The sequence below is a fragment of the Solea solea genome, chromosome 16 (genome assembly GCF_958295425.1).
Source record: "Solea solea chromosome 16, fSolSol10.1, whole genome shotgun sequence".
In the NCBI taxonomy this organism is placed as follows: Eukaryota; Metazoa; Chordata; class Actinopteri; order Pleuronectiformes; family Soleidae; genus Solea; species Solea solea.
In genome coordinates, this window is record NC_081149.1 from 24,537,271 (window position 1) to 24,559,610 (window position 22,340).

The following is a 22,340-nucleotide window of genomic DNA, read 5'->3' on the forward strand; positions in this document are numbered from 1 at the left end:
AAGATTTGGATGCATACATACGTATATATATATATATACATACTGTACATATATATATATATATATATACATACATATATATATATCTTCAAATCACATGAGCTATGTTGAATTGTAGATTGTTACGTGAACTTCAAACTGTATTTTCTAGGGTTTGGGTTTGGGTTTGGGTTAGTTAGGATTAGTTAGTTAGTGAGGAAGAGTTTGATATAAATTAAATTTATTGGAAAAACTTAATCTATAATGCCTGTTGTTTATCAGAGTTCTGAGAATTTTAAATCGGCGACAACTTCTTTAGGTTTTGGCGTCTCATGCTAATAAGATAATTGATTTAGAAATGATTTGAATAGAAGCATTTATAGTTTAGAATGTTTTGCTAGAAGCTATTTTAGTCCATAAATGTGTTTACATTGTTTAGTTATTTGAACACTGAGGGAGCAAATGTAACACATCATATTTCATATAAAGTATTCTTATTCTTATTAGATTATATTCTGATTATATTATATAATACTTAATCACGTTATACTTTTCAATCTCTTCCCTTCAGAAGTGAGACTTGAGAATGGAACCTTGCGTCATCATCAACAATAATATGGCGGATTATCGCAGATTACCTGCTTCTCCTCTTCATCACCTTCTCCCAGTGTGACACACTCACTGATTCCCTCTCAGAAACTCCAGCTGGGAAGTTTTCAGATCCCAAAGCCACTGAGCCATGAAGCCCACAGACTGAATGTCGTCAACAGCATGTTTGTTGGCGTTGATGCAGTGGAACCATGGTGACTTCACATCTGATAAAAATCTCATCCTGAGGGCAATTCAATAACAGGCGTTGGAAAATGAGAGTCTAATGAGACCAGGTCTCTGTTGGTCTCTGTTGGTCTCTGCCAGTCTCATGACCTCGGCGTGGAGAATGCGTTTACTGCTCCAATCTTTGGGAAGTCACAAACGCTGATGGTCATGTGTTGGACGTCAGTGTCTGACCTTCAAACTGTATTCTCCTGTTCAATCACTCTTCCTCGCTGCTCTCATCAGAGGACAGCTTTCTTCTTCTTGTCTTATCTACTTCTTGTTTCTCCTCAGAGATTCATCTCCCTCTCTCCTCACTGTTGTATAGTTAGTGCAATGCTCTCCTCTGCTATGTGGTGGCTGCTGGGTTTGTTGAGCTGCGTGCTGCTGGTGGCCGTCGTCTTCTTCCTGACCAGTCGACGTTACAAGATATTTAGCGAGCGGTGCCTGCGGCCTCCGGGGCCCTTGGTCATCGACAGCAAACAGAGGGATGAGCGGCTGAAGAAAGGTAAATAAAGATCTGATTTCATTTTGGAACTATTTATTGAATTGAATGAATGAATGAATGAATGAATGAATGAATGAATGTAAGGTCTTTATTTGCACCTACAGTGGTGTACATGTGTTAATATCACATGATCATTTGAATCAACCATCTGTAGAAGAACTTAAGTCATAAAAGATAAACATGATTACATTTATGGAATAAATAAATAAAAAGGTATCAAATACAGAATACATGAAAGCAGGGTGTCTCAGTCCTGGTTCTGGACCCATGATTTTGAGGAGTCCCCAAACTCTGCCAGGTGTGAATGATGGAGCAGAATCATCAGAAACCCTGCAGCTGATCCCCAGGACCAGAACTAAGGAACATTAAAGACTCTACATGATAGCAGGTTGCTGAGTTAACCAGGATTTAGTGGCTTTCTCGAAGGTTGGTGAAGTTTGCAGTAAATCAGGAAGTGAATTCCTGGACTTTTCCTCTTTTCCCAGAGAAAAAAACAGAGAAAGTTGATGAAACTTTGCAGCTCTGTAGTGTTTGGATGCATTTTCAGAGCGGCTGAGGAGCGACGTCATGCAAATGAATACAGTCTGCACTGGAATGAACGTTAATTACCGTGTTAATTACAAATGTGAACGTGATGACAGCGTATAGTCCTTGGATCTGTCGGCTTGAGAGCAGGTCGTCGGACCACAGGACAGATGTTAGTATAAACATGTTTACACAAATGAAACTCAATATTAACTAAGACTATTGGCTTTTATTGTGTGAGTGAAATAATAAAAAAATAATAAATAACTATCTTACTAACACTAACCCAGAATAAATCACCAAACCCTGCTTTAGGGGCAATCAATGGATTTAATATCCCAGGGATTCTGTGTGTACTGTTTATAACAGGCTGGTTTCAGAGCAGTGTAATATGGACTTTACACAGTATCAAGTATCACTAAACTACTCCATTTAACAATAATTGTGACTAAGGACCAAATACACTGGAAACGTGGAACATTTAACCCTAAAATGTATTTTTAAAAGTCCTTTGTGATGTCCATGGTTTACAGTTCACTGTACATTTAAGGCCTCGTTGCTGCTGACTTTGACTGTGTCTCCTCACAGGGTTCCGTTCAGACCGCGTTCCCCCGGCTCTGGATGCCGTGGTGATTGGCAGTGGTGTGGGAGGTTTGACGGCAGCGGCGCTTTTGGCCAAAGCTGGAAAGAAGGTTTTAGTTCTGGAGCAACATGATCAAGCTGGAGGCTGCACGCACACCTTCCAGAATAAGGGATTTGAGTTTGACGTGGGTAAGATGCCACTAAAGGATTAGGGCAGTCACTGATTATGAGCTCCAAACTACTACTCTAAGGACTATGCAGATGCCATTAAATAATAATGGTCCATATTTGTAGCACGACCTTTATTCAGCTGTTATTAGAAGTAACTACTGATGCATGTTTGCAAAAAGTAGTGCTAAGAATGTAGTTTTGATGCAGTACTTTTAAATGTTATACCATTAAATACGCACTTTTGAACCACCACCAGGTATCCATTACCTGGGCCAGCTTCATGAGAACAGCCTGCTCAGGGTCACTCTGGATCAGATCACAGATGGACAGCTGCAGTTTGCACGTCTGGGGAAACACTTTGACACGCTGATCCTGGGTCAGGCTGACCAGCGCAGGTCAGACATGGTCTATTACGTCTTTGTATGGGTATTTTTGTATTTGCTCGAGCAACCCTTCATCTGTTGTACTACCTTTTTTTAACTGTCATTTCCCAGGGAGTATCATATCCACGCAGGGAAGACAGAGATGGCAGCGAGCTTAAAGAAGCAGTTTCCAGGAGAGGAGAAGGCCATTGATGAGTTCATGAGATTAATGAAGGTAAGAAGAGACGGAGACATTTACAATCCTATTATAATGAGAAAACCTTTATTTCACAGACAGAACTTGTGGAGTTCCTCAAGGCTCAAACCCAGGTCCGCTGACTTTGTGTCAATATTGGTTTTCACTGCTATGCATTTGAGCGTTTGCAGTCTCTGTTTTTCAGATGAGAGAAAACCTTGGCTTTTCTTTATTAATAGCATTAAATGTCACTAATGTGACCTTTAGGTTAGTGAACATGTTTGCACTATGACATGATTAACCTGGAAAGTTGGATAAATTATAACACTGTTGTTATCTTCATTGTTCTGTCTGCCTGATACAGTGTTACGTTCACCCTCTGGCAACTGCTGTCAGATATTTGATATTGGATATCAAATATCCTGTTTGATTCATTTTGCAGCTCGCTTCAAAGAGGACAGCACTTATCGCCATTTTGAAGATGATTCCCTACTGGCTGGTTATCTTCTTGGTCCGTACAGGCCTGTTAGCACACATCTCATCAGTGTTCAGCCTGGCGACAACCAGTCATTCAGAATTAATGTCCCGCCTCACGCAGAACAAGGACCTGCAGGCGCTGTCTGCCTACCTGTTCTATGGTGCTGGACGCACACACACACACACACACATACAGTCATAACACATCACAGAAACACACTAAACCCCCTTCAATGCTCTGGTGTCATGTTCCTCCAGGTGTCCCTCCTAAAGAGTCCAGCTTCCTCATCAACGCTCTCCTCCTTCACCACTACAAACGCGGGGCATATTACCCAAGAGGGGGCGCTAGTGAGATTGCCTTCCACATCATCCCCATCATACAGCAAGCAGGGGGTGCAGTGCTGGTCCGAGCTCCAGTACAGCGCATCCTGCTCAACCAGCAAGGGAAGGCCTACGGTGAGACCGAGGGTTGTGATTCAGCTGCCTTTTCCATCAAGTGTGCACAGCAAAACAGTCCGAGACCTTCTGCCTTTCAAGCAAAGCTATGACACACAGAGCGTTTCACTGTGAGAACACAAAGCAGAAATTCACACACATGACAGTGGGCACAGTCACAGAAACTGAAAGAGAACGAGAAATAACTAAAGACCAAGTGTCCAAGAAGACACAGGAAACGGTCCAAAGTTCTAAGAACAACACAAAGTCCATAACAGAAACATGTACAGTTCAGAGAATAGTAAGAAGAACCTTGTGTGCGTTTGTGTGATAGGTGTGACCGTGTTAAAAGGCCAAGAAGAGATTGAGGTCCGTGCCCCTGTTGTCATCTCCAACGCTGGCATCTTCAACACCTACCAGAAGTTTCTTCCTCAGCATGTGCAAGAAAAACCAGGTAATGATTGGAATGTTGGACTCTTCTCTCTTCTGATGTTTCCTATAACGTGTGTTTGTGTGCAGAGATGCAGTCACTGTTGGGGAGGGTACGTCACGGTATGGGTTCCTTCTTGGTCTTTGTGGGTCTGGACGGAACCAAAGAGGAGCTCGGCATCGTCTCTACCAACTTCTGGTTGTATAAAGACAATGACCTGGATTCACTGTAGGTTTTTACTGACTGTGTCATATTGTCTCTCTTCTGTCGTATGATGGATTTTCATGGATGTATTCCTGTGTTTGTGTGTGAAGGATGGAGCGCTACTCTTCCTTGACCAGAGATCAGGTATTAGGGAACATTCCCATGATGTTCATCACCTTTCCATCTGCTAAAGATCCCACAGCCAACATCAGGCACCCAGGTGACACATTCAACTCTCTCCTTACTTAGGTAACGCTTGGTGACACATGACATTTTCAGTCCTGTATCTGAGCAGAAAAGTCACGGTTTATAATGTTACTTCAGTAAAAGTCTTAAAGTATGTGACATTTACTGTACTGTAGTTTTAGAAGTAAAAGTAAAAGTGTGAATGGGTGAATGGCAAAACTGTAGCGTAGAGCAGCTCATCAAGACTAGAAAAGCTCTATATAAATACAGACCATAATAGCAACTCGTCTTCCTCTGAGTAACAAAGAGAGTTAGAGGAAATGTAGTGAGAGTAAAAGTTGTTAGAAATAAAAACAACAAAGTCAAGTACAGATATGTGACTTTTATACTTAAATACAGTAACTAAAGTATTTTTACAACACTGGAATGTTTTCTGTCTACAAGCTGCCATTTGCAAAGTCAAGTTTCCCATTGTAGTAGTATTATAATAATATTATAACATTACTGTAGTAACGGTTTTTATTGACTTCTTCTTCTACTGAATTCATTTGAGTCATTTTAGTGTATGTTTGTACCAAATGTAATGGATTCTATGAGAGTTTCTGGTTCTAGTGCCTAGTGTTTGCTCACTGTGTGAACTGTTGTGTTTCTCTGCTCTCTGTGATGTTGTCCATGTACGGAGCCTTTGGCGCGATACTAATAAGATGGATTTGAATTGTTCTTCCCATCTTTGTGCAGGTAAATCTTGTATGACTTTACTAACCATGGCTCGCTATGAGTGGTTTGAGGAATGGGAGGGGACGAAGCTTGGCAGAAGGGGACAGGACTACCTAGATATGAAAAACAGCATGGCCCAGGAGCTGCTGGACTGGGCTCTAACCATTTTCCCACAACTTCGAGACAAGGTGTTACCCCTCTGTCCCAGTCTGTGCACGTGTTACACATTAAGATGAACAAAAATAAGAGCATGTTGTTCTCGCGTTGACTTGTTTCTGTGTTTGTTTGCACGTGTTAAGGTGGTGATGGTGGACGCCGCCACCCCTCTGACAAATGTCCACTATTTGGGAGCTCCAAGAGGCGAGATGTACGGCGCCGAGCATAACCTGGAGCGCTTCACCCCAGAAACGGTTGCCAAGACGCGAGCGCAGACACCAGTCGACGGATTGTACCTCACAGGTAACGCCTTTGTCAAAAACAGCTGTGACGTTGTCCAGATCCTACAGAGACTGACACGCCTGCTCCGTGTTGTGTCTGTAGGTCAGGATGTGTTCTGTAACGGCCTGGCTGGAGCCGTGCATGGAGGACTGCTCTGCGCCTCTGCTGTCCTCAATCAGATCCTTTACATCGACCTCCTGGCCATGAAGAACCAGCTGAAACGCCAACGCACCAATGATAAGCTCTTCTAGCAGCGACGCGGCTGCTGTGCGTGTCCGTGTGCGTGTGCGTGTGTGTGTACGTGTGCGTGTGTGTACGTGTGTGTGTACGTGTGTGTGTACGTGTGTGTGTACGTGTGTGTGTACGTGTGCGTGTGCGTGTGCGTGTGCGTGTGCGTGTACATGTAACCCACCATCTTTCATGCACTGTAAAGTCAGCCATCATGGAGCAAATGAATCTATTAGAATTTAAAATGATTGACAAATTAATTCAGGCTGAAATGATTCCTCAAACAAATTAGGATGTTGATTTTTAGTATGACAGGTGTAGTTGAAAGGGAACTCCAAAGCTCACAATACTCATTTATGTTTCAGTAAGTATGACTATGCTTTAGTTGCCATAGATTGAAGATAGCAGTGGTGAGGAGAATATAGAAATATAGAGAAAGTGAGGGTAGGGTATGAGTATTTTGGTGGAACTTCACAAAGGTGGACACACGCGTGACATACTTCAAATGGAGGGTTCAGAAATGGAGGAGTTTAAAACAGTTACCCAAGACAAAAGTATCAACAATCTTACATAACAAAGGACTTCATTTGAAGTGACACTCACAGCTGATTACTGTGTGAGGTGTAAATACAGCAACTGTGTGGAGAACGTGAAACACAAACACAAACTCAGGATTTAAAGATGGAGATGAAGAGAAACATGATGAAATGACCAAAGACCAGAAAACATTGGTGAAGAATTATAATATAAACCTAACTTAACCAAACTAGAACTAACAACTGCTTCTGAGGGAAGAAAGTAACAACATTTGTTTATTAAAAATGGAGATGGTGTGAAAAGAGAAATGGAAAGTGAAAGAAAGTGATTTGATTCAAACTGTCATTAAACGGTGAAAACTGACTGTGACTGGCATTCATCATGTGTGTGAACGGAACCACAGAGCGACTGTCAAACAAAACTTTATATATTAGCTCTGAGAATCAACTGGATCACTTTTCTCTACCATTGATCATTAGATGGAAAAGTTACATATATATTATGTTTAGTTGGAGTTACAGTATGCATTGGCCTCCGCTTCCTTAGAAGAAGTATTTTACAAACACCTTTTAGGCCAGAGACTTGCTTTACAGAGGCTGCCGACAGCAACACTCCACAAGAGGAGGAAGACTGGGGAGTGTTTCAATGGACAGGTCCTGTTACATGTTACATGTTACTAGTTCTCACGTTGGTCCTTTGAACCTGAAATAGAGAACTTTTTGGATTTATGTCAAAGTGAAAGCAGAGTGTAATGGAGACCATCCGGGAGCAGGAGCAGCACTTAGCAACTGAACCAGCAACCCTCCAGTTACAAGCCCAATTCCTTTCCTCTTGACTACAGGCTGTCCTCTGTCACTCAGATGGGTTTTTAATGGAGAAAAGCCAATTTTGTGTCAATAATAATATATCATGTCATTAAACAGTGCGACTGCTGTTTGTGAGACAAAATGCTTCAATGATTAGTCAGTGGAAAATGTGGTTATTGTGATTGGCTATTTGACTGCTTTCATTTTGCTTGCTTTGCCAAAACTGAACATCTAAGCATTCTTATTTTTTTACTCAGCTTTGAATCCAGTTACACCTGTTGCCCTAAATATTTGTCTGTCTGTTTTCAAGACTGAACAGATCAGCCAAGTAATAATTTTACCTGTCATCTCAAACATCCTGGGGAAAAAAAGTAACCCGTGACCCTCCTGAGGAGGATAAAGCAGTAGAAAATGGAAGGATGGCTCAATCGTTAACGTATCAGCTGAAACACCTTCTGTTGGAGTGTGTTTACCAATCGCTCAAAGACAAGCATCCCTGCCGCCTTAGCATGTTTAAATCTCTGTGCTCCCTGGTGTCTTTGTTGGTTCAGTCCAGTCTGTTGCTCTGGTTTTCATGCGTTCCACGTTTCTGCTCCCTGTGTTTTTTCTGTTTGTAATTTACTTTTTGACTTTTTTCATCCGTTTGCTTAATTAAACGTTCTTTTTCTTTCACTTTTGCTGCAAAGCGCCGCAGGCTCTGTGACACTGTGGCAGCCAGGACGTGAAACAGTCCATTCATTGAATTGTTCAGATGTTGCTGGGGTTAGTTCTTTTCCTTTGAGTAGTTAAAGGTGTGGCGTTATTGCAAAGAGGAGAGGGAATGCATTAGCGGAATCATGCACATTATTTCCTTATCAGAAATGACTCGCTGCACTTTCACTTTCTCTTATAAGCCTTAGTAACTGTGCGGTTTGTACAGTTGTATAATAATATTTTCTAGTAACACTTTCTTTTGGCTTCTCCCGCCTCAGAGCTCACCACAGCTGGTGATCTGCATGTTTGATTTAGCAGGGTAACATTTACCGAGACTAGGGACCGGCACTCAGCCATGGGTGTGACCCATGATAACACACACACTATATTAGGGATACACACAGACAAGAATATGCTTTAACTCACTCATAATAATAGCAACACTAATAATAATTGGTATTTGAATAGTGATTTTCACAAAGAGGGTTTATGGAACTTAATTAATTAATTTACACCACACACAGTAAAGACAGCAAATGAAAGACCTAAATAAAACATAGTGTAACGTCAAAGCATGTAAAGATGCAGGTGAACATTTAAAGGTACAGTAGGTGGGATTTGGTCAATAATTCCATAATAACTTGAGAAATTCTGCACCTCAGATTAAAATGAACATAGACCGACTTCAGAGACTGAAACATTGTAACGTTCCCCTGAACTCTGTCTCGCTACATTCTCTTGCTCTCTTTTCTCCGCTCTGTGAAACAAAAGCTTAATAAAAGTTGTCCAAACAATGACATTTTTGTGACATGGATTTGAAAGGATTTTTGTAAATGTGTCTTTGAGAGTCACAGGTTAGAAAAAAGCTCCACACAACTAATCTTTTTTTTCTTCTCAAGAAAACCTTGGAAAACCATTTATATTACATGTTATTTATTATTAACTGCTTATATATTAAATAATTCTTCTCTTTCAACTCTTTTATGTGCTATGGAATTGTCAAGGACTGTGTTTTTACATTTACATTTAAATTCTCAAAGTCTCAGTGTTGTTGTCACTGAAATGCTGAACTAATCACACGTTAAAACATTATACATGAACTGATTCAAAGTAATGAGGACTAAATACACACAGACGATGGCTTTGAGTGTGTTGAGACTTTATTGAACTCAGATTTTATTCAAACCGTTTCAGCAGGACAGACACGTCTGTTCTGTTGTGCTCAATATAAACAAGTGAAAATGGGTGGATGAAATAAAAAAGACAATAAATACAGAATAAAGTTGTGACTTTTCAAACAGATACTGGTTCCGCTGATTACTTAGACCTCACATCAGCCATCAGCTCTAGTTAACAGTACAACATAATTGTAATGTGTACAAAATCTACACATTCATGCAGGAAATAACACATATGTTCACATGTTTGCATCAGTATCACTCACTTCCACCTTTATGACAGGAGTGTGACAGTCTGACATCGTGGCCATGATGGTCACATGATCACCTCTGTAAGAAAGACCATTTTCCTTTGCTTTGCCTCTGACAAACACTGTGTCCATTTTCTTTGACATCTCCTGAAAGAGGTCACGATTACAGGTTTTGCCGATGTCAAATACTCCCACTGCGTACTTGTTTGACTTCCTGTTGTGGTCAAACGGCACCTTGAACAGGACGGCTATCTGCTCGCTGGCTGCCGTTGTTTCCTTATCAACGAGGTCATAGGTGAAGATGCCCACGGATCCACACGCCATGTTCGGAGTCTTCTTGAATTCCACCTCTCCGGATGAGGACTGTCCGATCGTGGGGGGCAAAGGTTTGCTGCAGCGTCCACGCCGCGTGTACATCCTTCATATAAGGCAGAAAAAACACGTGTGAGAATTTGAAATGTGAAGATTTTAACAGAGAGACGGAGAGACGGAGTCTGAACTCTGTAAACTGCTCTAAAGTCTATTGAGAAAACCATGATTTTTAGCTCAGCATGAGTTCACAGGATCTGCTGGTTTATATCACTGAGGTCAATCTCAACTCATTTGAACTTTTTGAGTGAGGCAGCAGTGGATCAAACACTCTTGTCTGCTGTGATGAAATAATTAAAGACTTTGGTGCAGACAAACAAAACAAACATATTCTTTAGATATTGTGGACTGAAGTGGCTGCAATTGATTTGATAAAGTGAGCATTTTATTACTACTTAAATAACGTTAACACAAAAAGGAGAGAAAGTGTTACCTGGGGTTTTGAAGAGTGTAGTTGCAAGAGTTATTTTCAATCTCAATGTTGCACTGGCGATGTGTTGGTACAGCTTTAGCTATCATGCCCCCGAGTGACATCACAGTGTCAGCAATCGCAAACGCCACATCCACGATGTCCATGTCCAGCTCGACCTGCTCAAACACAGACGAAAATATCACTGTGATTTCTGATGTTTCTCCACGTGCTGCAGATCATGCTATGAAATGAAGCTCGTCGTCCGGGGGAGTGATGACCTACCTTGTTGCTTTCACGTGGGACTCACACCTCTGAGGCACAGCTGAAAACACTCAGTGACAGACTCGACGCATGCCGTCTTATTTATTGGGACCAAATCCATGGTCAAACCTGTTCCTCCAGGAAACTCTTTCCAAACAAGTTGGATGTCACTTTACAGTAATTGTTTACACCCACACACACACACACACACACACACACACACACACACACACACACACACACACACACACACACACACACATACATACACGCATTATAAATACAAATCACATGTAATAACATGCATAATATGTTTGATATTGGGCACCGGATATCACACACACTGGCGTGTTACAGTGTCTGCACTATGTTGTTGTTGTATGCGTGTGAACGTCAATGAGACTCCAGCTGCGTCAAGCTCTGAGATCTGTTGCCTTTAATTACATGAGACTTAACTCATTGGGAAATTCCCAATACTTTCGATTTCACAACCTAATACAGTATTACAGAAGTTTAAACTACTTAATTGGGTGTTACAAGAAAGGCCTTTGAGGAAAACTGGAAAAGCAAACATTCATGATAGATAGAGCATGGTCTTCTTTTCTTGTCTTTCCAGGCAAGATGACTTGTGAGGCTTGATTGGACTGTTTCATTTGTCAATACAATAAATGAATTTATTGATTATTGTTATTATTGTGTACATTTTGGCTTTGTTAATTCCCTGCTATCCTCCCCCTCTCCTCACATTGGTGCAGTGATACAGTCTCATGGTTCAAGGGAAAATCACTGCTGCACACGTTCCTCTGTTTGATGATGAAGGTGCACAGAGGGTGGCTTGTATCGTCCTTCAATGTCCACTTTTCAGCCACGACCAGAGACTCCGACTCCATGCCGACCACAGTCACCTTTTTGTTGTGTCGCCCACCTGTGATGGGTGTGATGACCGGAGCTTATCCCTGCTGACCTGAGGTGAGAGGCAGGATAGACGCTGCACAGGTCACCAGTCTTTCCCAGGGTCAACATTCACTCTGTCACGTCTGGGCTTATGGGGGGAAACGTGATGGGCACAACCTGAACGTGATGGGTTACCACACTCTGTACATTTACATGACATTAGACAAAAAGGAAATTAGTGAGTTAGTTCAACTACAATGTGACCTTTAAAATATGTGTAAATATGTTGGTGCCACTGAAATTGAACTAGATCAAATGTCTCATAGTCAGACTTACACACACAGATAGCATCTATCTGTGGAGATGCTGCACTTTGTATAATAACCAAATAACCGTAAAAATAACCATAACCATTTTTGTGAGGACTCTCTCATGTCAGTTACATTCAAATTAAAGCCAGTTATTGCACTTAAATAGGTTGCATACCCCAGTTAAAGAGATTTATCAAAATACATGATTGTTTTTTGCTAAATCTGTTGCCTTATAACTTTTAACATAGATACTAATTAATAGAGCTCTTTTTATCTGAAGTCAGATAATCCACAAACTGGAAACGTTTGTCATTTTCCTTCCATCTTTATCCGCACGATTGTGTGACTCATGGTAACAATAATTCAAATACAGGACTATGATTCAATCAAACTGCCGAAACTACAAAAACTAACTTCCTTTTATTTGCAAAGCATTTTCTTCTCACACACACACACCTTTTTTGAAGCAAGGTGATGATGTAAGAGCTGTATTGAAATGTTGTTGTTTTTATACATTAATAATTCATTTGAAACATGTTAAAACAAGACAAAGGAAGTTTTCTTACCCTTCTTTTAGGGTTACTGCAGTTGCAGTAAGATGTTTCATAAATCCTTTACATGACGAGGGAGGAAATAAAACCTGCTGACTGGCACTTTTTCCCTGACCACAAAATCCTCAATGGGAAAAGTAAGAAATGGGGAAAACACAGTAAAAGAAATTAGACAAATGAATATCACAGCTGTGAGGAATGGCTTTAATCAGGTATTTTACCTTGTGCTATGTTTCAGTACATACAGTAAAGTGTCTGTATAAGATGTCTGACTGATTATTAGGCCCCTTTTAAAGCAGGACTTTAAAATGAGGTGCTACTCTACAGTTTGATAATCAATCTTTAGAAAAAGGCTCACTCATTTACATAATATTATTTTATACACAAATAATCCACGTTTAAGAAATTCAAGATTCACCATGCCTTTAATTGTCATCGTAAGAAGGATAAATGTAATGAATTGCTGCACGTTTTTGATTTTTTTTGACATTGTTTATCTATTTATTTAAACTGGAACTCCCTCTTAAATGTATTTATTAATTTTATATTTTTTATACTTTTATTGTATGCTTTTTATGTGAAAGGGTCACTTCCGCCGGAAAAAAGCCAACGCTTCCGGTCTGCGCAAGAAAGGCGGATGAAGCGGCCCCAACACCGGGAACAAAGGACTGTAGAGTGAGTACTTTTACATTGATTTCATGATAATTTCAATAAAAAGTTAATTTGGAATTGTGTAGAATTTGGTGTTAAATCACTTCAATGTTTTCCTTTAATACATGTAGCTCGTATGGGTCGCTAAATTCATGTTGTATGAAGCTAGCTTGAACTGGTCCTCGTCCGTTTAGTGTAGCGTCAACAGCGAGGTTAATTCAAACACTTTACATCCGTATGTTCGAACTCGTGCTGTGTCCAAATGCACTGTTGTTCTAAAATTAAAGTAATAAAAAACATTTTACGAAATTATAGTAACAACATTATTGTGGGCTTAACGTTCTTTTGTGTTAACAGGTTTGGCTAATAGGCCAGGCCTGGTAAGCTAGTTTTAGGCCCCGTCTGCCGTTGTTGTCATTGATGAATATTCAGTCCATTTCTGGGTCTTTTACTGGGTCAATGTTCCTTACTTTGTACTAACTCGTTTATTTGTGGCTGATTTATTAACATAAATGCATATGGTTTGTGTTTAGGTGAAACAATATGAGAATAGATTGATCCGCTCTTCACGAGTCTGCAGCCACGATGTCAAGTAAGTACACTCTTTTTAACTGTGGTGAACATAAAATGCTTCAAATTACTCATTAATGGGTGAAAGATGTAATAATGCATTGGCTATATTTGTTGCAAGTGAATTTTAAACGTATTACCATACGTTCATTCAAAGCTCTAACCTGAGTGAGGCCATAGAAGAAAAGGCCAATTTCTCTGTGGCAGATGCAGCAACTGCTCTTGTAAACCAGTGTTTCTATCATTATTTGTATAACCTTTATGTTAACATTGAAAACTTCAAGAGGTGCAAATCATGCAGCAGCACATTTATCATACTAAGTGATAGACAGATAAATAAATGCAAAAATATACATCATGAAACTGTCAGTATTCAGTGATCAAATGGAGCATTGCCAATCTGTTTTTGTCTATCTAATTTATCTGATATTACCCGTAAACTGTAAAAAGGAGGCTTGCAAACCTTTGTATACTTTTTTTATTGTATTTCTATTTTTAAATAAGGCTGTTATGGTAATGGGTCCAGTTTCCCTTAGTATTGTTTTTATGAAGTTAAAATATTAAGTGAAAAACCCAAAAAAGGAAGTTAACATAAGATTGATGTAATAGCCGACTTATGCTTACATTTTTTCTTTCTTGTGCAGAACGGCCATCCTATGCCCCTCCCCCTCCCCCAGCCCCAACAGCAGTAAGTATGAAGAGCTAATTCCAGTGTTTGTGGCCATGGCCCACATTAGTAAATTTAAATTAACTGTTTTTGGACCGTTTTGTCTTTATCGTTGCTATCTTTCACTCTTTACCCACTTATTTATAATTCTTTGGTTTGTTTCTCTGAAGGACAGAGAAGTTCCACAAATGGAGTATGGAGTATTATGATGAAGTTTAGCACTTTGAATATGAGTACACTTGCATGCAGAAAAGGAATCGGCATGATTGGTTTCTAGGTTTCATTTCCTTACATTCAGCAGTGGGGCACATTATGGTGTAAGGTGCACCTGTACATTAATATGGTTAAATAATGCAACTGGAGGTCCTGGTTTACACACAACATTCACATGTTGTGCCCTCATTCAGAATAATAGCCTGCTGCACAGTTGTTTTTCTTTCTTTTTTTTGGCTTGCATGAAGATCTCATGGAAACAAACAAGCGAAAGAAAATCCAACATATATTTTCACGTTTCCCCTCCCGTTTCACTTATTTCTGTCAATCCCTCTTCCCCTGTTTGTGAGCCATTTCTCATTCGTGTTTTGTCTCATTTGTCTTTCATCAGCAATTGCCTTCCACCCCTGGGTTTGTGGGCTACAACCCTTACAGCCATCTGGCCTACAACAACCTCCGCCTGGGAGGGAGCACCGGAGGCTCCGGCAGGGTAATGAATTGATGGAGGGAGGGAAAAGGGTGTGGGGTTTTAGGGTGAGAGGGAGGGTGGGAAAGACAATGTCGTGGACTAAATACACAGGTATGAGGAAAACCTGGAAAGTCATCAGTGTTTGTAAAGTCTCATATTTGTGGGGGTTATTTTATAGCTCTTATCAATGGAATCAGAGTAGGATTAGTATTATTGTAGATTACAGGGGTAATGACAGTGGTAAGTAAGAGATTAAGTTGAAAGGGGAGTTTTGAGGACCTAAAGCTTAAATAAGGTTTTATATCACAATTATTAGGTACAGTTAAAACATACACCATTATTTCCCCATTGTTCAAGTGCTGTGGAAAAACTGACAGTCTTCATTTTGTGGTGTTTCTCAAGTTCATGGCCATAAAACCGAAATGGCTGTTGTCATGAAAGTAACTTTAACTTTAAAAAAAACCCCAAAACAAATAAAATCCCACAAGCTCTGGCTGAGTGATATTGCAGAAAATATGGTTATCATGTTCATCAATATTTTTCAGTTTCAATCAAAGGCTATTGTTTGAGGACATTATAATCAGTTACATGATAAACACACAATGTGTAACCTTCATTGTTTAAAGATTACAAAATTCCAAAAAAGGGCTTTCATCACAGACAATAGTTTTTTTGTTTTTTTAAATCAACATATTGCTTTTAGTTGCTGGCATTTTTTGAATCTTTTTGATTTGATTTGACATTCTAACTACCACATGGGGGGCGTGTGTGCATGCTATCAAAGTTAGGGCCCTTCACGCTTCATACTGTGATGGTGTGATCATGGTAATGTTGGCGTGTGTCTTACATTTGTCAGGAAATTTTGTGATTATTATCATTCCAGTGAGTTTCCTTCTATAAACGCTATATCCCGATTGCAGATGTTGTGACATCTCTTTGCCAAAGTGTCCTCATGTTGTGCAGCTGTTTGACTCCCATGGCCACTCATCTTCACATTCTCACCAAACGTTTTTGGAGTTGGTTTTTGTTGTTTATAATAGTTTTTGCAGGTAATTTTATCGCCCAGCCTGAGTTCAAGCCATTTGAGTTTTGGTTGCTGAAATTGATTCATGTAAACATGCATGTAAATGGGTGGATGTGCATGATTAATGCTTTTGTCTGGTTTTAGGTAAGCATTCAGGGCAACTTGCATGTAGTGAATCGTCATGTATACATGTTTGCCATGACCAGATGTTTATCCAGTCGGTGTTGACAGTTTGATTTACATTTATACTCACACTTCTCCCCTTTTGTTCCTCCTTTCTCTCCCCCCTCGTACAGAACTCCACAGGCATCACAGTTCCAAAACCTCCCAAGCCACCAGACAAGCCACTGATGCCTTACATGCGGTACAGCCGGAAGGTAAGCAGGAAGGTAAGACACCCATCCACGGTGTCTGCTTTTACTGCTTGTCCTCCCATTCCCTGAAAAGGTGCAGCGGTTTGAGGGTGGGAGACAGCCAAGCCATGAAGCCTCACCACCACCTCAGCCATCTAGTGGAGACTTTCCACTCTGTTGTCCCGATATCTTACAGTAGCCTCCACTGTTTGTCAGCACTAAAAAAAGAAATAACAAGCATGTGCAAGCATGATCTGCTCCTGCACCTTTATTTTCCTCCCTGTCTTCCAAGCTTCGCTACTGTTGCACCCATAATTCTGCTTCAACATAAAATCTACTCTTAACATTCATTCTGACATAAAAACCCTCTTTAGAAATCTTTCATTCTCTACATTCCTGCTTTTGCAAGGGTTAAGATTGTGCTAGTTAATAATTCTGTCCAGTAGAGATATCAATTATATACATTATTTCACCTTTTTCCCCACCTTCATTTCCTTCACCGTCTTGTAGTTACCTTGTAGTAACTTTATTCACTGCACTTGGCCCGCAATGACCATGTATTTTGTGTGTGTGTGTGTGCGTGCTTGTGTGTGTGTGTGTGTGTGTGTGTTGGCCGGGCAACGCCTCTGCTTGTGCACATGGTTGCGTCTTGCGTTTGTGTGCAACGTGCAAAGGTATGGGACCAGGTGAAGGCCTCCAACCCAGACCTGAAGCTGTGGGAGATTGGCAAAATTATCGGAGGGATGTGGAGGGACCTGACTGACGAAGAGAAGCAGGACTACCTGAACGAGTACGAAGCGGAGAAGGTGAGTCGTAGGTGTAAAATATTTCATAATTAGACCCTTTTTGGGTTAATCTCTAATTTTTAAAGAGATTAATATGGTTCTTAATATGGTTTTTAGTGGATCTCACCACGTATTCTAAGCGTATTCTAAGTGTTCTAGCACCATAAGTCATATTGCTCAGCTTGTTTTCTTTTTCTCTCTTCTCTCAGATTGAGTATAATGACTCTCTGAAGGCCTACCATAACTCTCCAGCCTACCTGGCTTACGTCAACGCGAAGAACCGGGCTGAAGCCGCCATGGAGGAGGAGAGCAGGCAGAGGCAGAGCCGTTTAGACAAAGGCGACCCATATATGAGCATTCAGCCTGCTGAAGACCCTGATGGTGAGTTTTTTTTAGACAAGTCAAAGAGCTCGAATGCATTTTAGAGCATGTATAAGTAACATTTACCGGACAACCGTGAGGGAAGAAGTTAACTCTCACCCTCCTCTGTCCAGACTACGATGACGGTTTTTCAGTGAAGCACACAGCAGCCGCTCGCTTCCAGAGGAACCACCGGCTCATCAGCGACATCCTCAGTGAGTTTGTGGTGCCCGATGTCCGCTCAGTGGTCACCACAGCCCGCATGCAGGTCCTCAAGAGGCAGGTCCAGTCTCTTATGGTTCACCAGGTAGGTCTCTGTTGTGATCTGTGAACTGAAAGGAGCCTTCATGTTGATGTGACTGTGCATCAACATTCAGCATTTGTTGTCAATTTCAGAGGAAGCTGGAGGCCGAGCTTCTGCAGATCGAGGATCGCCACCAAGACAAGAAAAGGCGTTTCCTGGAGACGACGGACTCCTTCAACTCTGAATTAAAACGGGTAGGACTTTTTCACATAATAGTCATTTAACATAAAAGAGAATAATGTAGAGTAAAATGTTGTTTTTCCATAAGTAATGGTACCAAAATAATCAGCCCTTACAGTTCCTTTCTTGGCATCCTTCCCTCAGGGTACCAGAGTAAAATAGTACAGTAAGGTCAGGTTGTCAGCTGATTGGGCAACAGATAAATGTCACTTTCTTGCGGTCAGTGTTTCTTCAATACCCGCCAATGTTGTTGTCTGTTGTTGCATTCATTGTCATTGCACCTGTACAGTGGTCAAGTTGTGTATCACAGTATTGTTCAGTAGGAATGAATACATTTGTCAACCCTCGAGAAAAACCTTGATTCTCTTTTCAAAAGGCTGTGTGTTTGTGTCTCCAGCTGTGCAGCCAGAAAGTTGAGGTGGACATGGAGAAGCTCGCCGCTGAGATGGCTGCTGCTGAGGAGGCGGCCAGACGCCGGGCAGAGGAGAGGGAGCGTGAGGCAGCAGAGCAGGCGGAGAAAGCCGCTCAGCAGGCGCAGCAGCAGCAGCAGCAACAACAACAACAACAACAACAACAACAACAACAGCAGCAGGATGAGGAAGCTGCTGCTGCTAACAAAGCTGCAGAGCAGAATGCTAATGCTACAAACACGGCTAACCCCACCTCAGGGACCAAGGAGGAGGACATGCCCCCACCTGGAGCAACAGGTACTGTGTGATGATAATTCATGAATAAGAAATCATGCAATATGCAATAATGCTGCTGAATATTGCAATGACGATATTACAACAAATAAAAGCGTAATATGCAGTAAACAATTATAACAAAATGAATTATAGCTATAACAGACAAAAATAAACTAAATCTAAAAAACAACAACTTTTATTCGACTTGTATTGTAAACCAAAGTGAATACCCTTAATATAGGAAGTTGTTGTTGCTCTTATTTTGAAGCCCAGAGTGAAAGAAGGTGATTATGAGTGAAGTTGATGTATGTTTGTGAATGAGTCATTGAAAGATTGTTATTGATTAGCAATAACTGTATTATTTTCTTGGTGAATAAATTGTTTGGATCAGAATATTAAAAAAAAAAAATGCTATTGATGGTGTTTATTAAACCTCAAAATGATGATATTTACTTCACTCCCACTGAGTCTGCACTTGCCAATATGAGCAACAGAGGCTTGTGAGAATTTGTGATAGTCACACTCACAGGTCACATGTTTATGTATGTTGCCCTAAGAATTGTGACACTGACGGGATTTGAACACGCAACCTGTGGTCACCACTTAAGTGTAGAAGGGTTCTGTGTGAACAGCAGTTCAGCAGTGGTACAACGTTGTCACTGGTCTCCAGTTATCTTTGTTTTTCTTATGTTTGATTATGTTTGTGGAGGAAAAACATTAAAGCAAAACGTCTCTACTAGAAATGGAAATGTAGTCATTTGCCTTCAGTGTTTACTCTCCTTTGAAAAATGTAAGAAATATAACCCTCTTTCTCGTTCTTTCTTCAGATAAAGCAGCGCCTGCCGAACCCTCATCCGAAACTCATCCCACTCCACCTCCTCCGTCTGAACCTCCCTCGTCTGCCTCTGATAAAGCAACCCCTCCCCCCGAGCCTCCCAGGGAGAGCAGCACACCCAGCAGCAGCAGCGGCAGCAGCATCCCCAGTGACGACAACAGCAACAGCATGCCGCCTCCACCCGCCGACAGCAGCCCCGCAGTTGCTGCCCCAGAGCCTCCAGCGGCACAGGAAGCTAACCCCAGTGCTGCTAACTCTAACGGGTCCACAGCACCGCCTCCTCCTCCGCCTGCCTCAGAAGAACCAGCCCCTCCTCCACCACCACTACTGCCCTCAAACCAAAGCAGCCAACAGTATGACATGTAAGAAGTCGTCTCTGGATGGAGCAGCAGGTGTAGAAACAGTGAAGTCCAGTTCAGACCTGGTGTTCACAGCCGTCTCTGGTGAAACCATCACAAGCTGTCGTTGACATGACGTGTCATCATTAGACCAACAGAAAACTCTGGGAACAGAAAATGACGTGTTTGTACGTGCACATAGAGCAGGGTCGTCGCTGAACACACGTGTGGAGATGCGGTCTGTGCGTTTCCATGCACAGATCAGTCGAGCTACGCTTGTGGGTAATGAATTTATGTCCAACTCCACTCCACTAGGTGGCGATATGGTCATTTGCAGCTTGTTAGTTTCAGACATTTTCTGTCACAGGCCAAAAGAGTTGCAGCTGGTGACTCGTTGATGTCATGTCAAGCATCAATCGCTGTTTTTGTACCGTACTTTAACTTTAAAATATTTCATTAAGTATTAAATCCACACCTCCAGGGTTTAGCCGTGTTTTTCTTACTGTTATCTTTTGAATACTGGCTTTGTTTCCCTATCACAGACCCAGTCACTGTGGACCATAGGTAGAGAACCTGTAGTTTATAGTACCAACCACTTAATCTGGGCGTGTTGGTCTGACTGACATTTTGACTCCAACTAGCATGTTTGCGTGTATTGTAAAAGTCTGGTTTTGGTCGGACTCACACTTTTTTGACTGTGATGCCACGTGTTGATTGGTGACCACTTGTGATTTTATCCCTGGAGATGTTTAATGCCACGTCTGAACTGGGCCTCAGAGGGAGCAGCTGCAGCAGCTGATGGTTGAGAGTCTCTTAGTAAAGGTCAACAAATAAGTTAACGTACATTTCATTTGAATTACTGTATCTAGCTTCATATGTCTGGACCAACCGAGGTGAATGGAGGATTTCTCTTTACTTGTATACGTCTCCTTTTGAAGTAGTTTGACCAGAAATGATCAGCAAGTGACATTTGATATTGTACCATTCATATTTTTTAGCTTAAAACACCTGCAGACAGTCAGCAATAACACCTTAGTCTGCTTCACATTCTCAGCATCAGTAGTTAAACTCACGTTAAACTCAGAGGCCATTTTGTCACCGTCTGCTGTAACTGACCTTTATTTTCATTATTGATTTCATGTTTAATCATGGTTTATGAAACTGCCACAATATGCTCAATGAAAACAGTTTTTAGTTCCGCAGCCGCAACATATTTCTGACGCTCACGCCGCATCTCTAAACTAAAATCAAACAACGGCTCAAAACTGACATGTGTGACAGAAGAAAAGGCAGAGAATCTTTACGTTTTCCCGTCAGAGGCGAGAAGTGAACATCACCAATCATCATTTGGCAAAATGAGTTGCCGACTGTTTTCCTCTCGACGGATAATTCGACATGTGCGTGCTACTGTGAGGCGGCGGCGGCTCGTGTGCATTTCTTCTGTTACTCGTCCGTGATGCGCATGTCAGAGACTGGGGTGAAGTGATTAGTCGTAGGGAGACGGCATGGTTGTCGTTTTTAAAAACAAAACACACACAAACACGTGTATATTCCTCAGTCCTGGTGTATAAACCTTTAAATCAGCCCGTGTTTGTGGCTGAAACGAGATCACGATGGTTGTTCCTCAGTAATATTTCACCTTGTGAGTTTGACTTCTCTGCTGATGAAAGACGACACTGCATGGAAAGACCCCACCTTTAATTCTTTTTTTACTTTGATTTGCTAAACAACTACTGGTAGTTCTACTTTGTGTGTTTCTTTTTTTTCAGACTCTTTTGGAACATTATTCAGCTTTTGTATATAAATGTGTACACATTGAATCTGATGCCATTACAGGTGTTTTGTTATGGAAGCAATGGAAACTTCCTGGTTTTTTAATTATTTGTGCACCCTAACTCTGCATAATTCTACTAAACGGCAACCTTCAGTTTGTCCTGTGTGTCTGAACAGTAACTGAAGTCCAAGGGAAACTGTTCAATTTGAAATTTAAACATGGGCAAAAATCCCATTTTGTGCTGAATAAACATAAAACATGTGCTTTTCAGCAACATTTCATTTTAAAATCTGAATCTTTGTCTCGTATTTATCACATCGATGTACGACCGTGAGGCTTGGTTATATTTCTTTTAGAACATTACTTCTTTGGATGACATAATCCTGCATCGCAGAGAGCAGAGAAATGGTCACAGGTGATCCTCATCAAATGTAACCTCAGTCACTTCAGTATTTAAAGGACTATTTTCTTACTTGAATTGGACAGTTTTTAGTAATAAGCCTCCTTTTTTTGCATCTTTTTTTGTACTGTCTGATCTAATCAATCCAAATAAAGGTGATTTCTCAGTCAGCTGGTAACTGTTGTGGTCTTTTTTTTTTGTCACCACCTCTTATTTT

General features: G+C 41.0%; 3 protein-coding genes across 4 annotated transcripts; 2 read left to right on the forward strand and 1 right to left on the reverse strand.

The window, feature by feature from the left end:
• Window positions 1–534: 534 nt before the first annotated feature.
• LOC131474885 (inactive all-trans-retinol 13,14-reductase-like) lies at window positions 535–6,363 on the forward strand. Its single transcript, XM_058652592.1, has 12 exons — window positions 535–1,300; window positions 2,414–2,596; window positions 2,835–2,973; window positions 3,073–3,175; window positions 3,579–3,774; window positions 3,872–4,069; window positions 4,383–4,502; window positions 4,568–4,706; window positions 4,793–4,902; window positions 5,607–5,773; window positions 5,885–6,044; window positions 6,126–6,363. Exons 1-12 carry the CDS (start codon window positions 958–960, stop codon window positions 6,272–6,274), a joined length of 2,007 nt encoding a protein of 668 aa, XP_058508575.1. The 5' UTR covers window positions 535–957; the 3' UTR covers window positions 6,275–6,363.
• Window positions 6,364–9,350: 2,987 nt separating this feature from the next.
• LOC131475830 (DELTA-sagatoxin-Srs1a-like) lies at window positions 9,351–10,866 on the reverse strand. The gene is made up of 3 exons (XM_058654160.1): window positions 10,780–10,866; window positions 10,519–10,673; window positions 9,351–10,134 (listed from the first exon to the last, which is right to left on the reverse strand). Exons 2-3 carry the CDS (start codon window positions 10,659–10,661, stop codon window positions 9,705–9,707), a joined length of 573 nt encoding a protein of 190 aa, XP_058510143.1. The 5' UTR covers window positions 10,662–10,673; window positions 10,780–10,866; the 3' UTR covers window positions 9,351–9,704.
• Window positions 10,867–13,112: 2,246 nt separating this feature from the next.
• Window positions 13,113–20,966, forward strand: LOC131475583 (SWI/SNF-related matrix-associated actin-dependent regulator of chromatin subfamily E member 1-like). 2 transcript variants are annotated; one of them, XM_058653805.1, is made up of 11 exons: window positions 13,113–13,189; window positions 13,699–13,757; window positions 14,380–14,423; window positions 15,007–15,105; window positions 16,405–16,497; window positions 17,136–17,267; window positions 17,456–17,627; window positions 17,741–17,913; window positions 18,003–18,104; window positions 18,488–18,797; window positions 19,604–20,966. In XM_058653805.1, the coding sequence occupies exons 2-11, from the start codon at window positions 13,751–13,753 to the stop codon at window positions 19,975–19,977; spliced, it is 1,506 nt and encodes a 501-aa protein (XP_058509788.1). In that variant the 5' UTR covers window positions 13,113–13,189; window positions 13,699–13,750; the 3' UTR covers window positions 19,978–20,966. The 2 variants fall into 2 exon arrangements, with proteins under 2 accessions (XP_058509788.1, XP_058509789.1); XM_058653806.1 differs by having other exon boundaries at window positions 13,114–13,189; window positions 16,405–16,485.
• The last annotated feature ends 1,374 nt before the right edge of the window (window positions 20,967–22,340 follow it).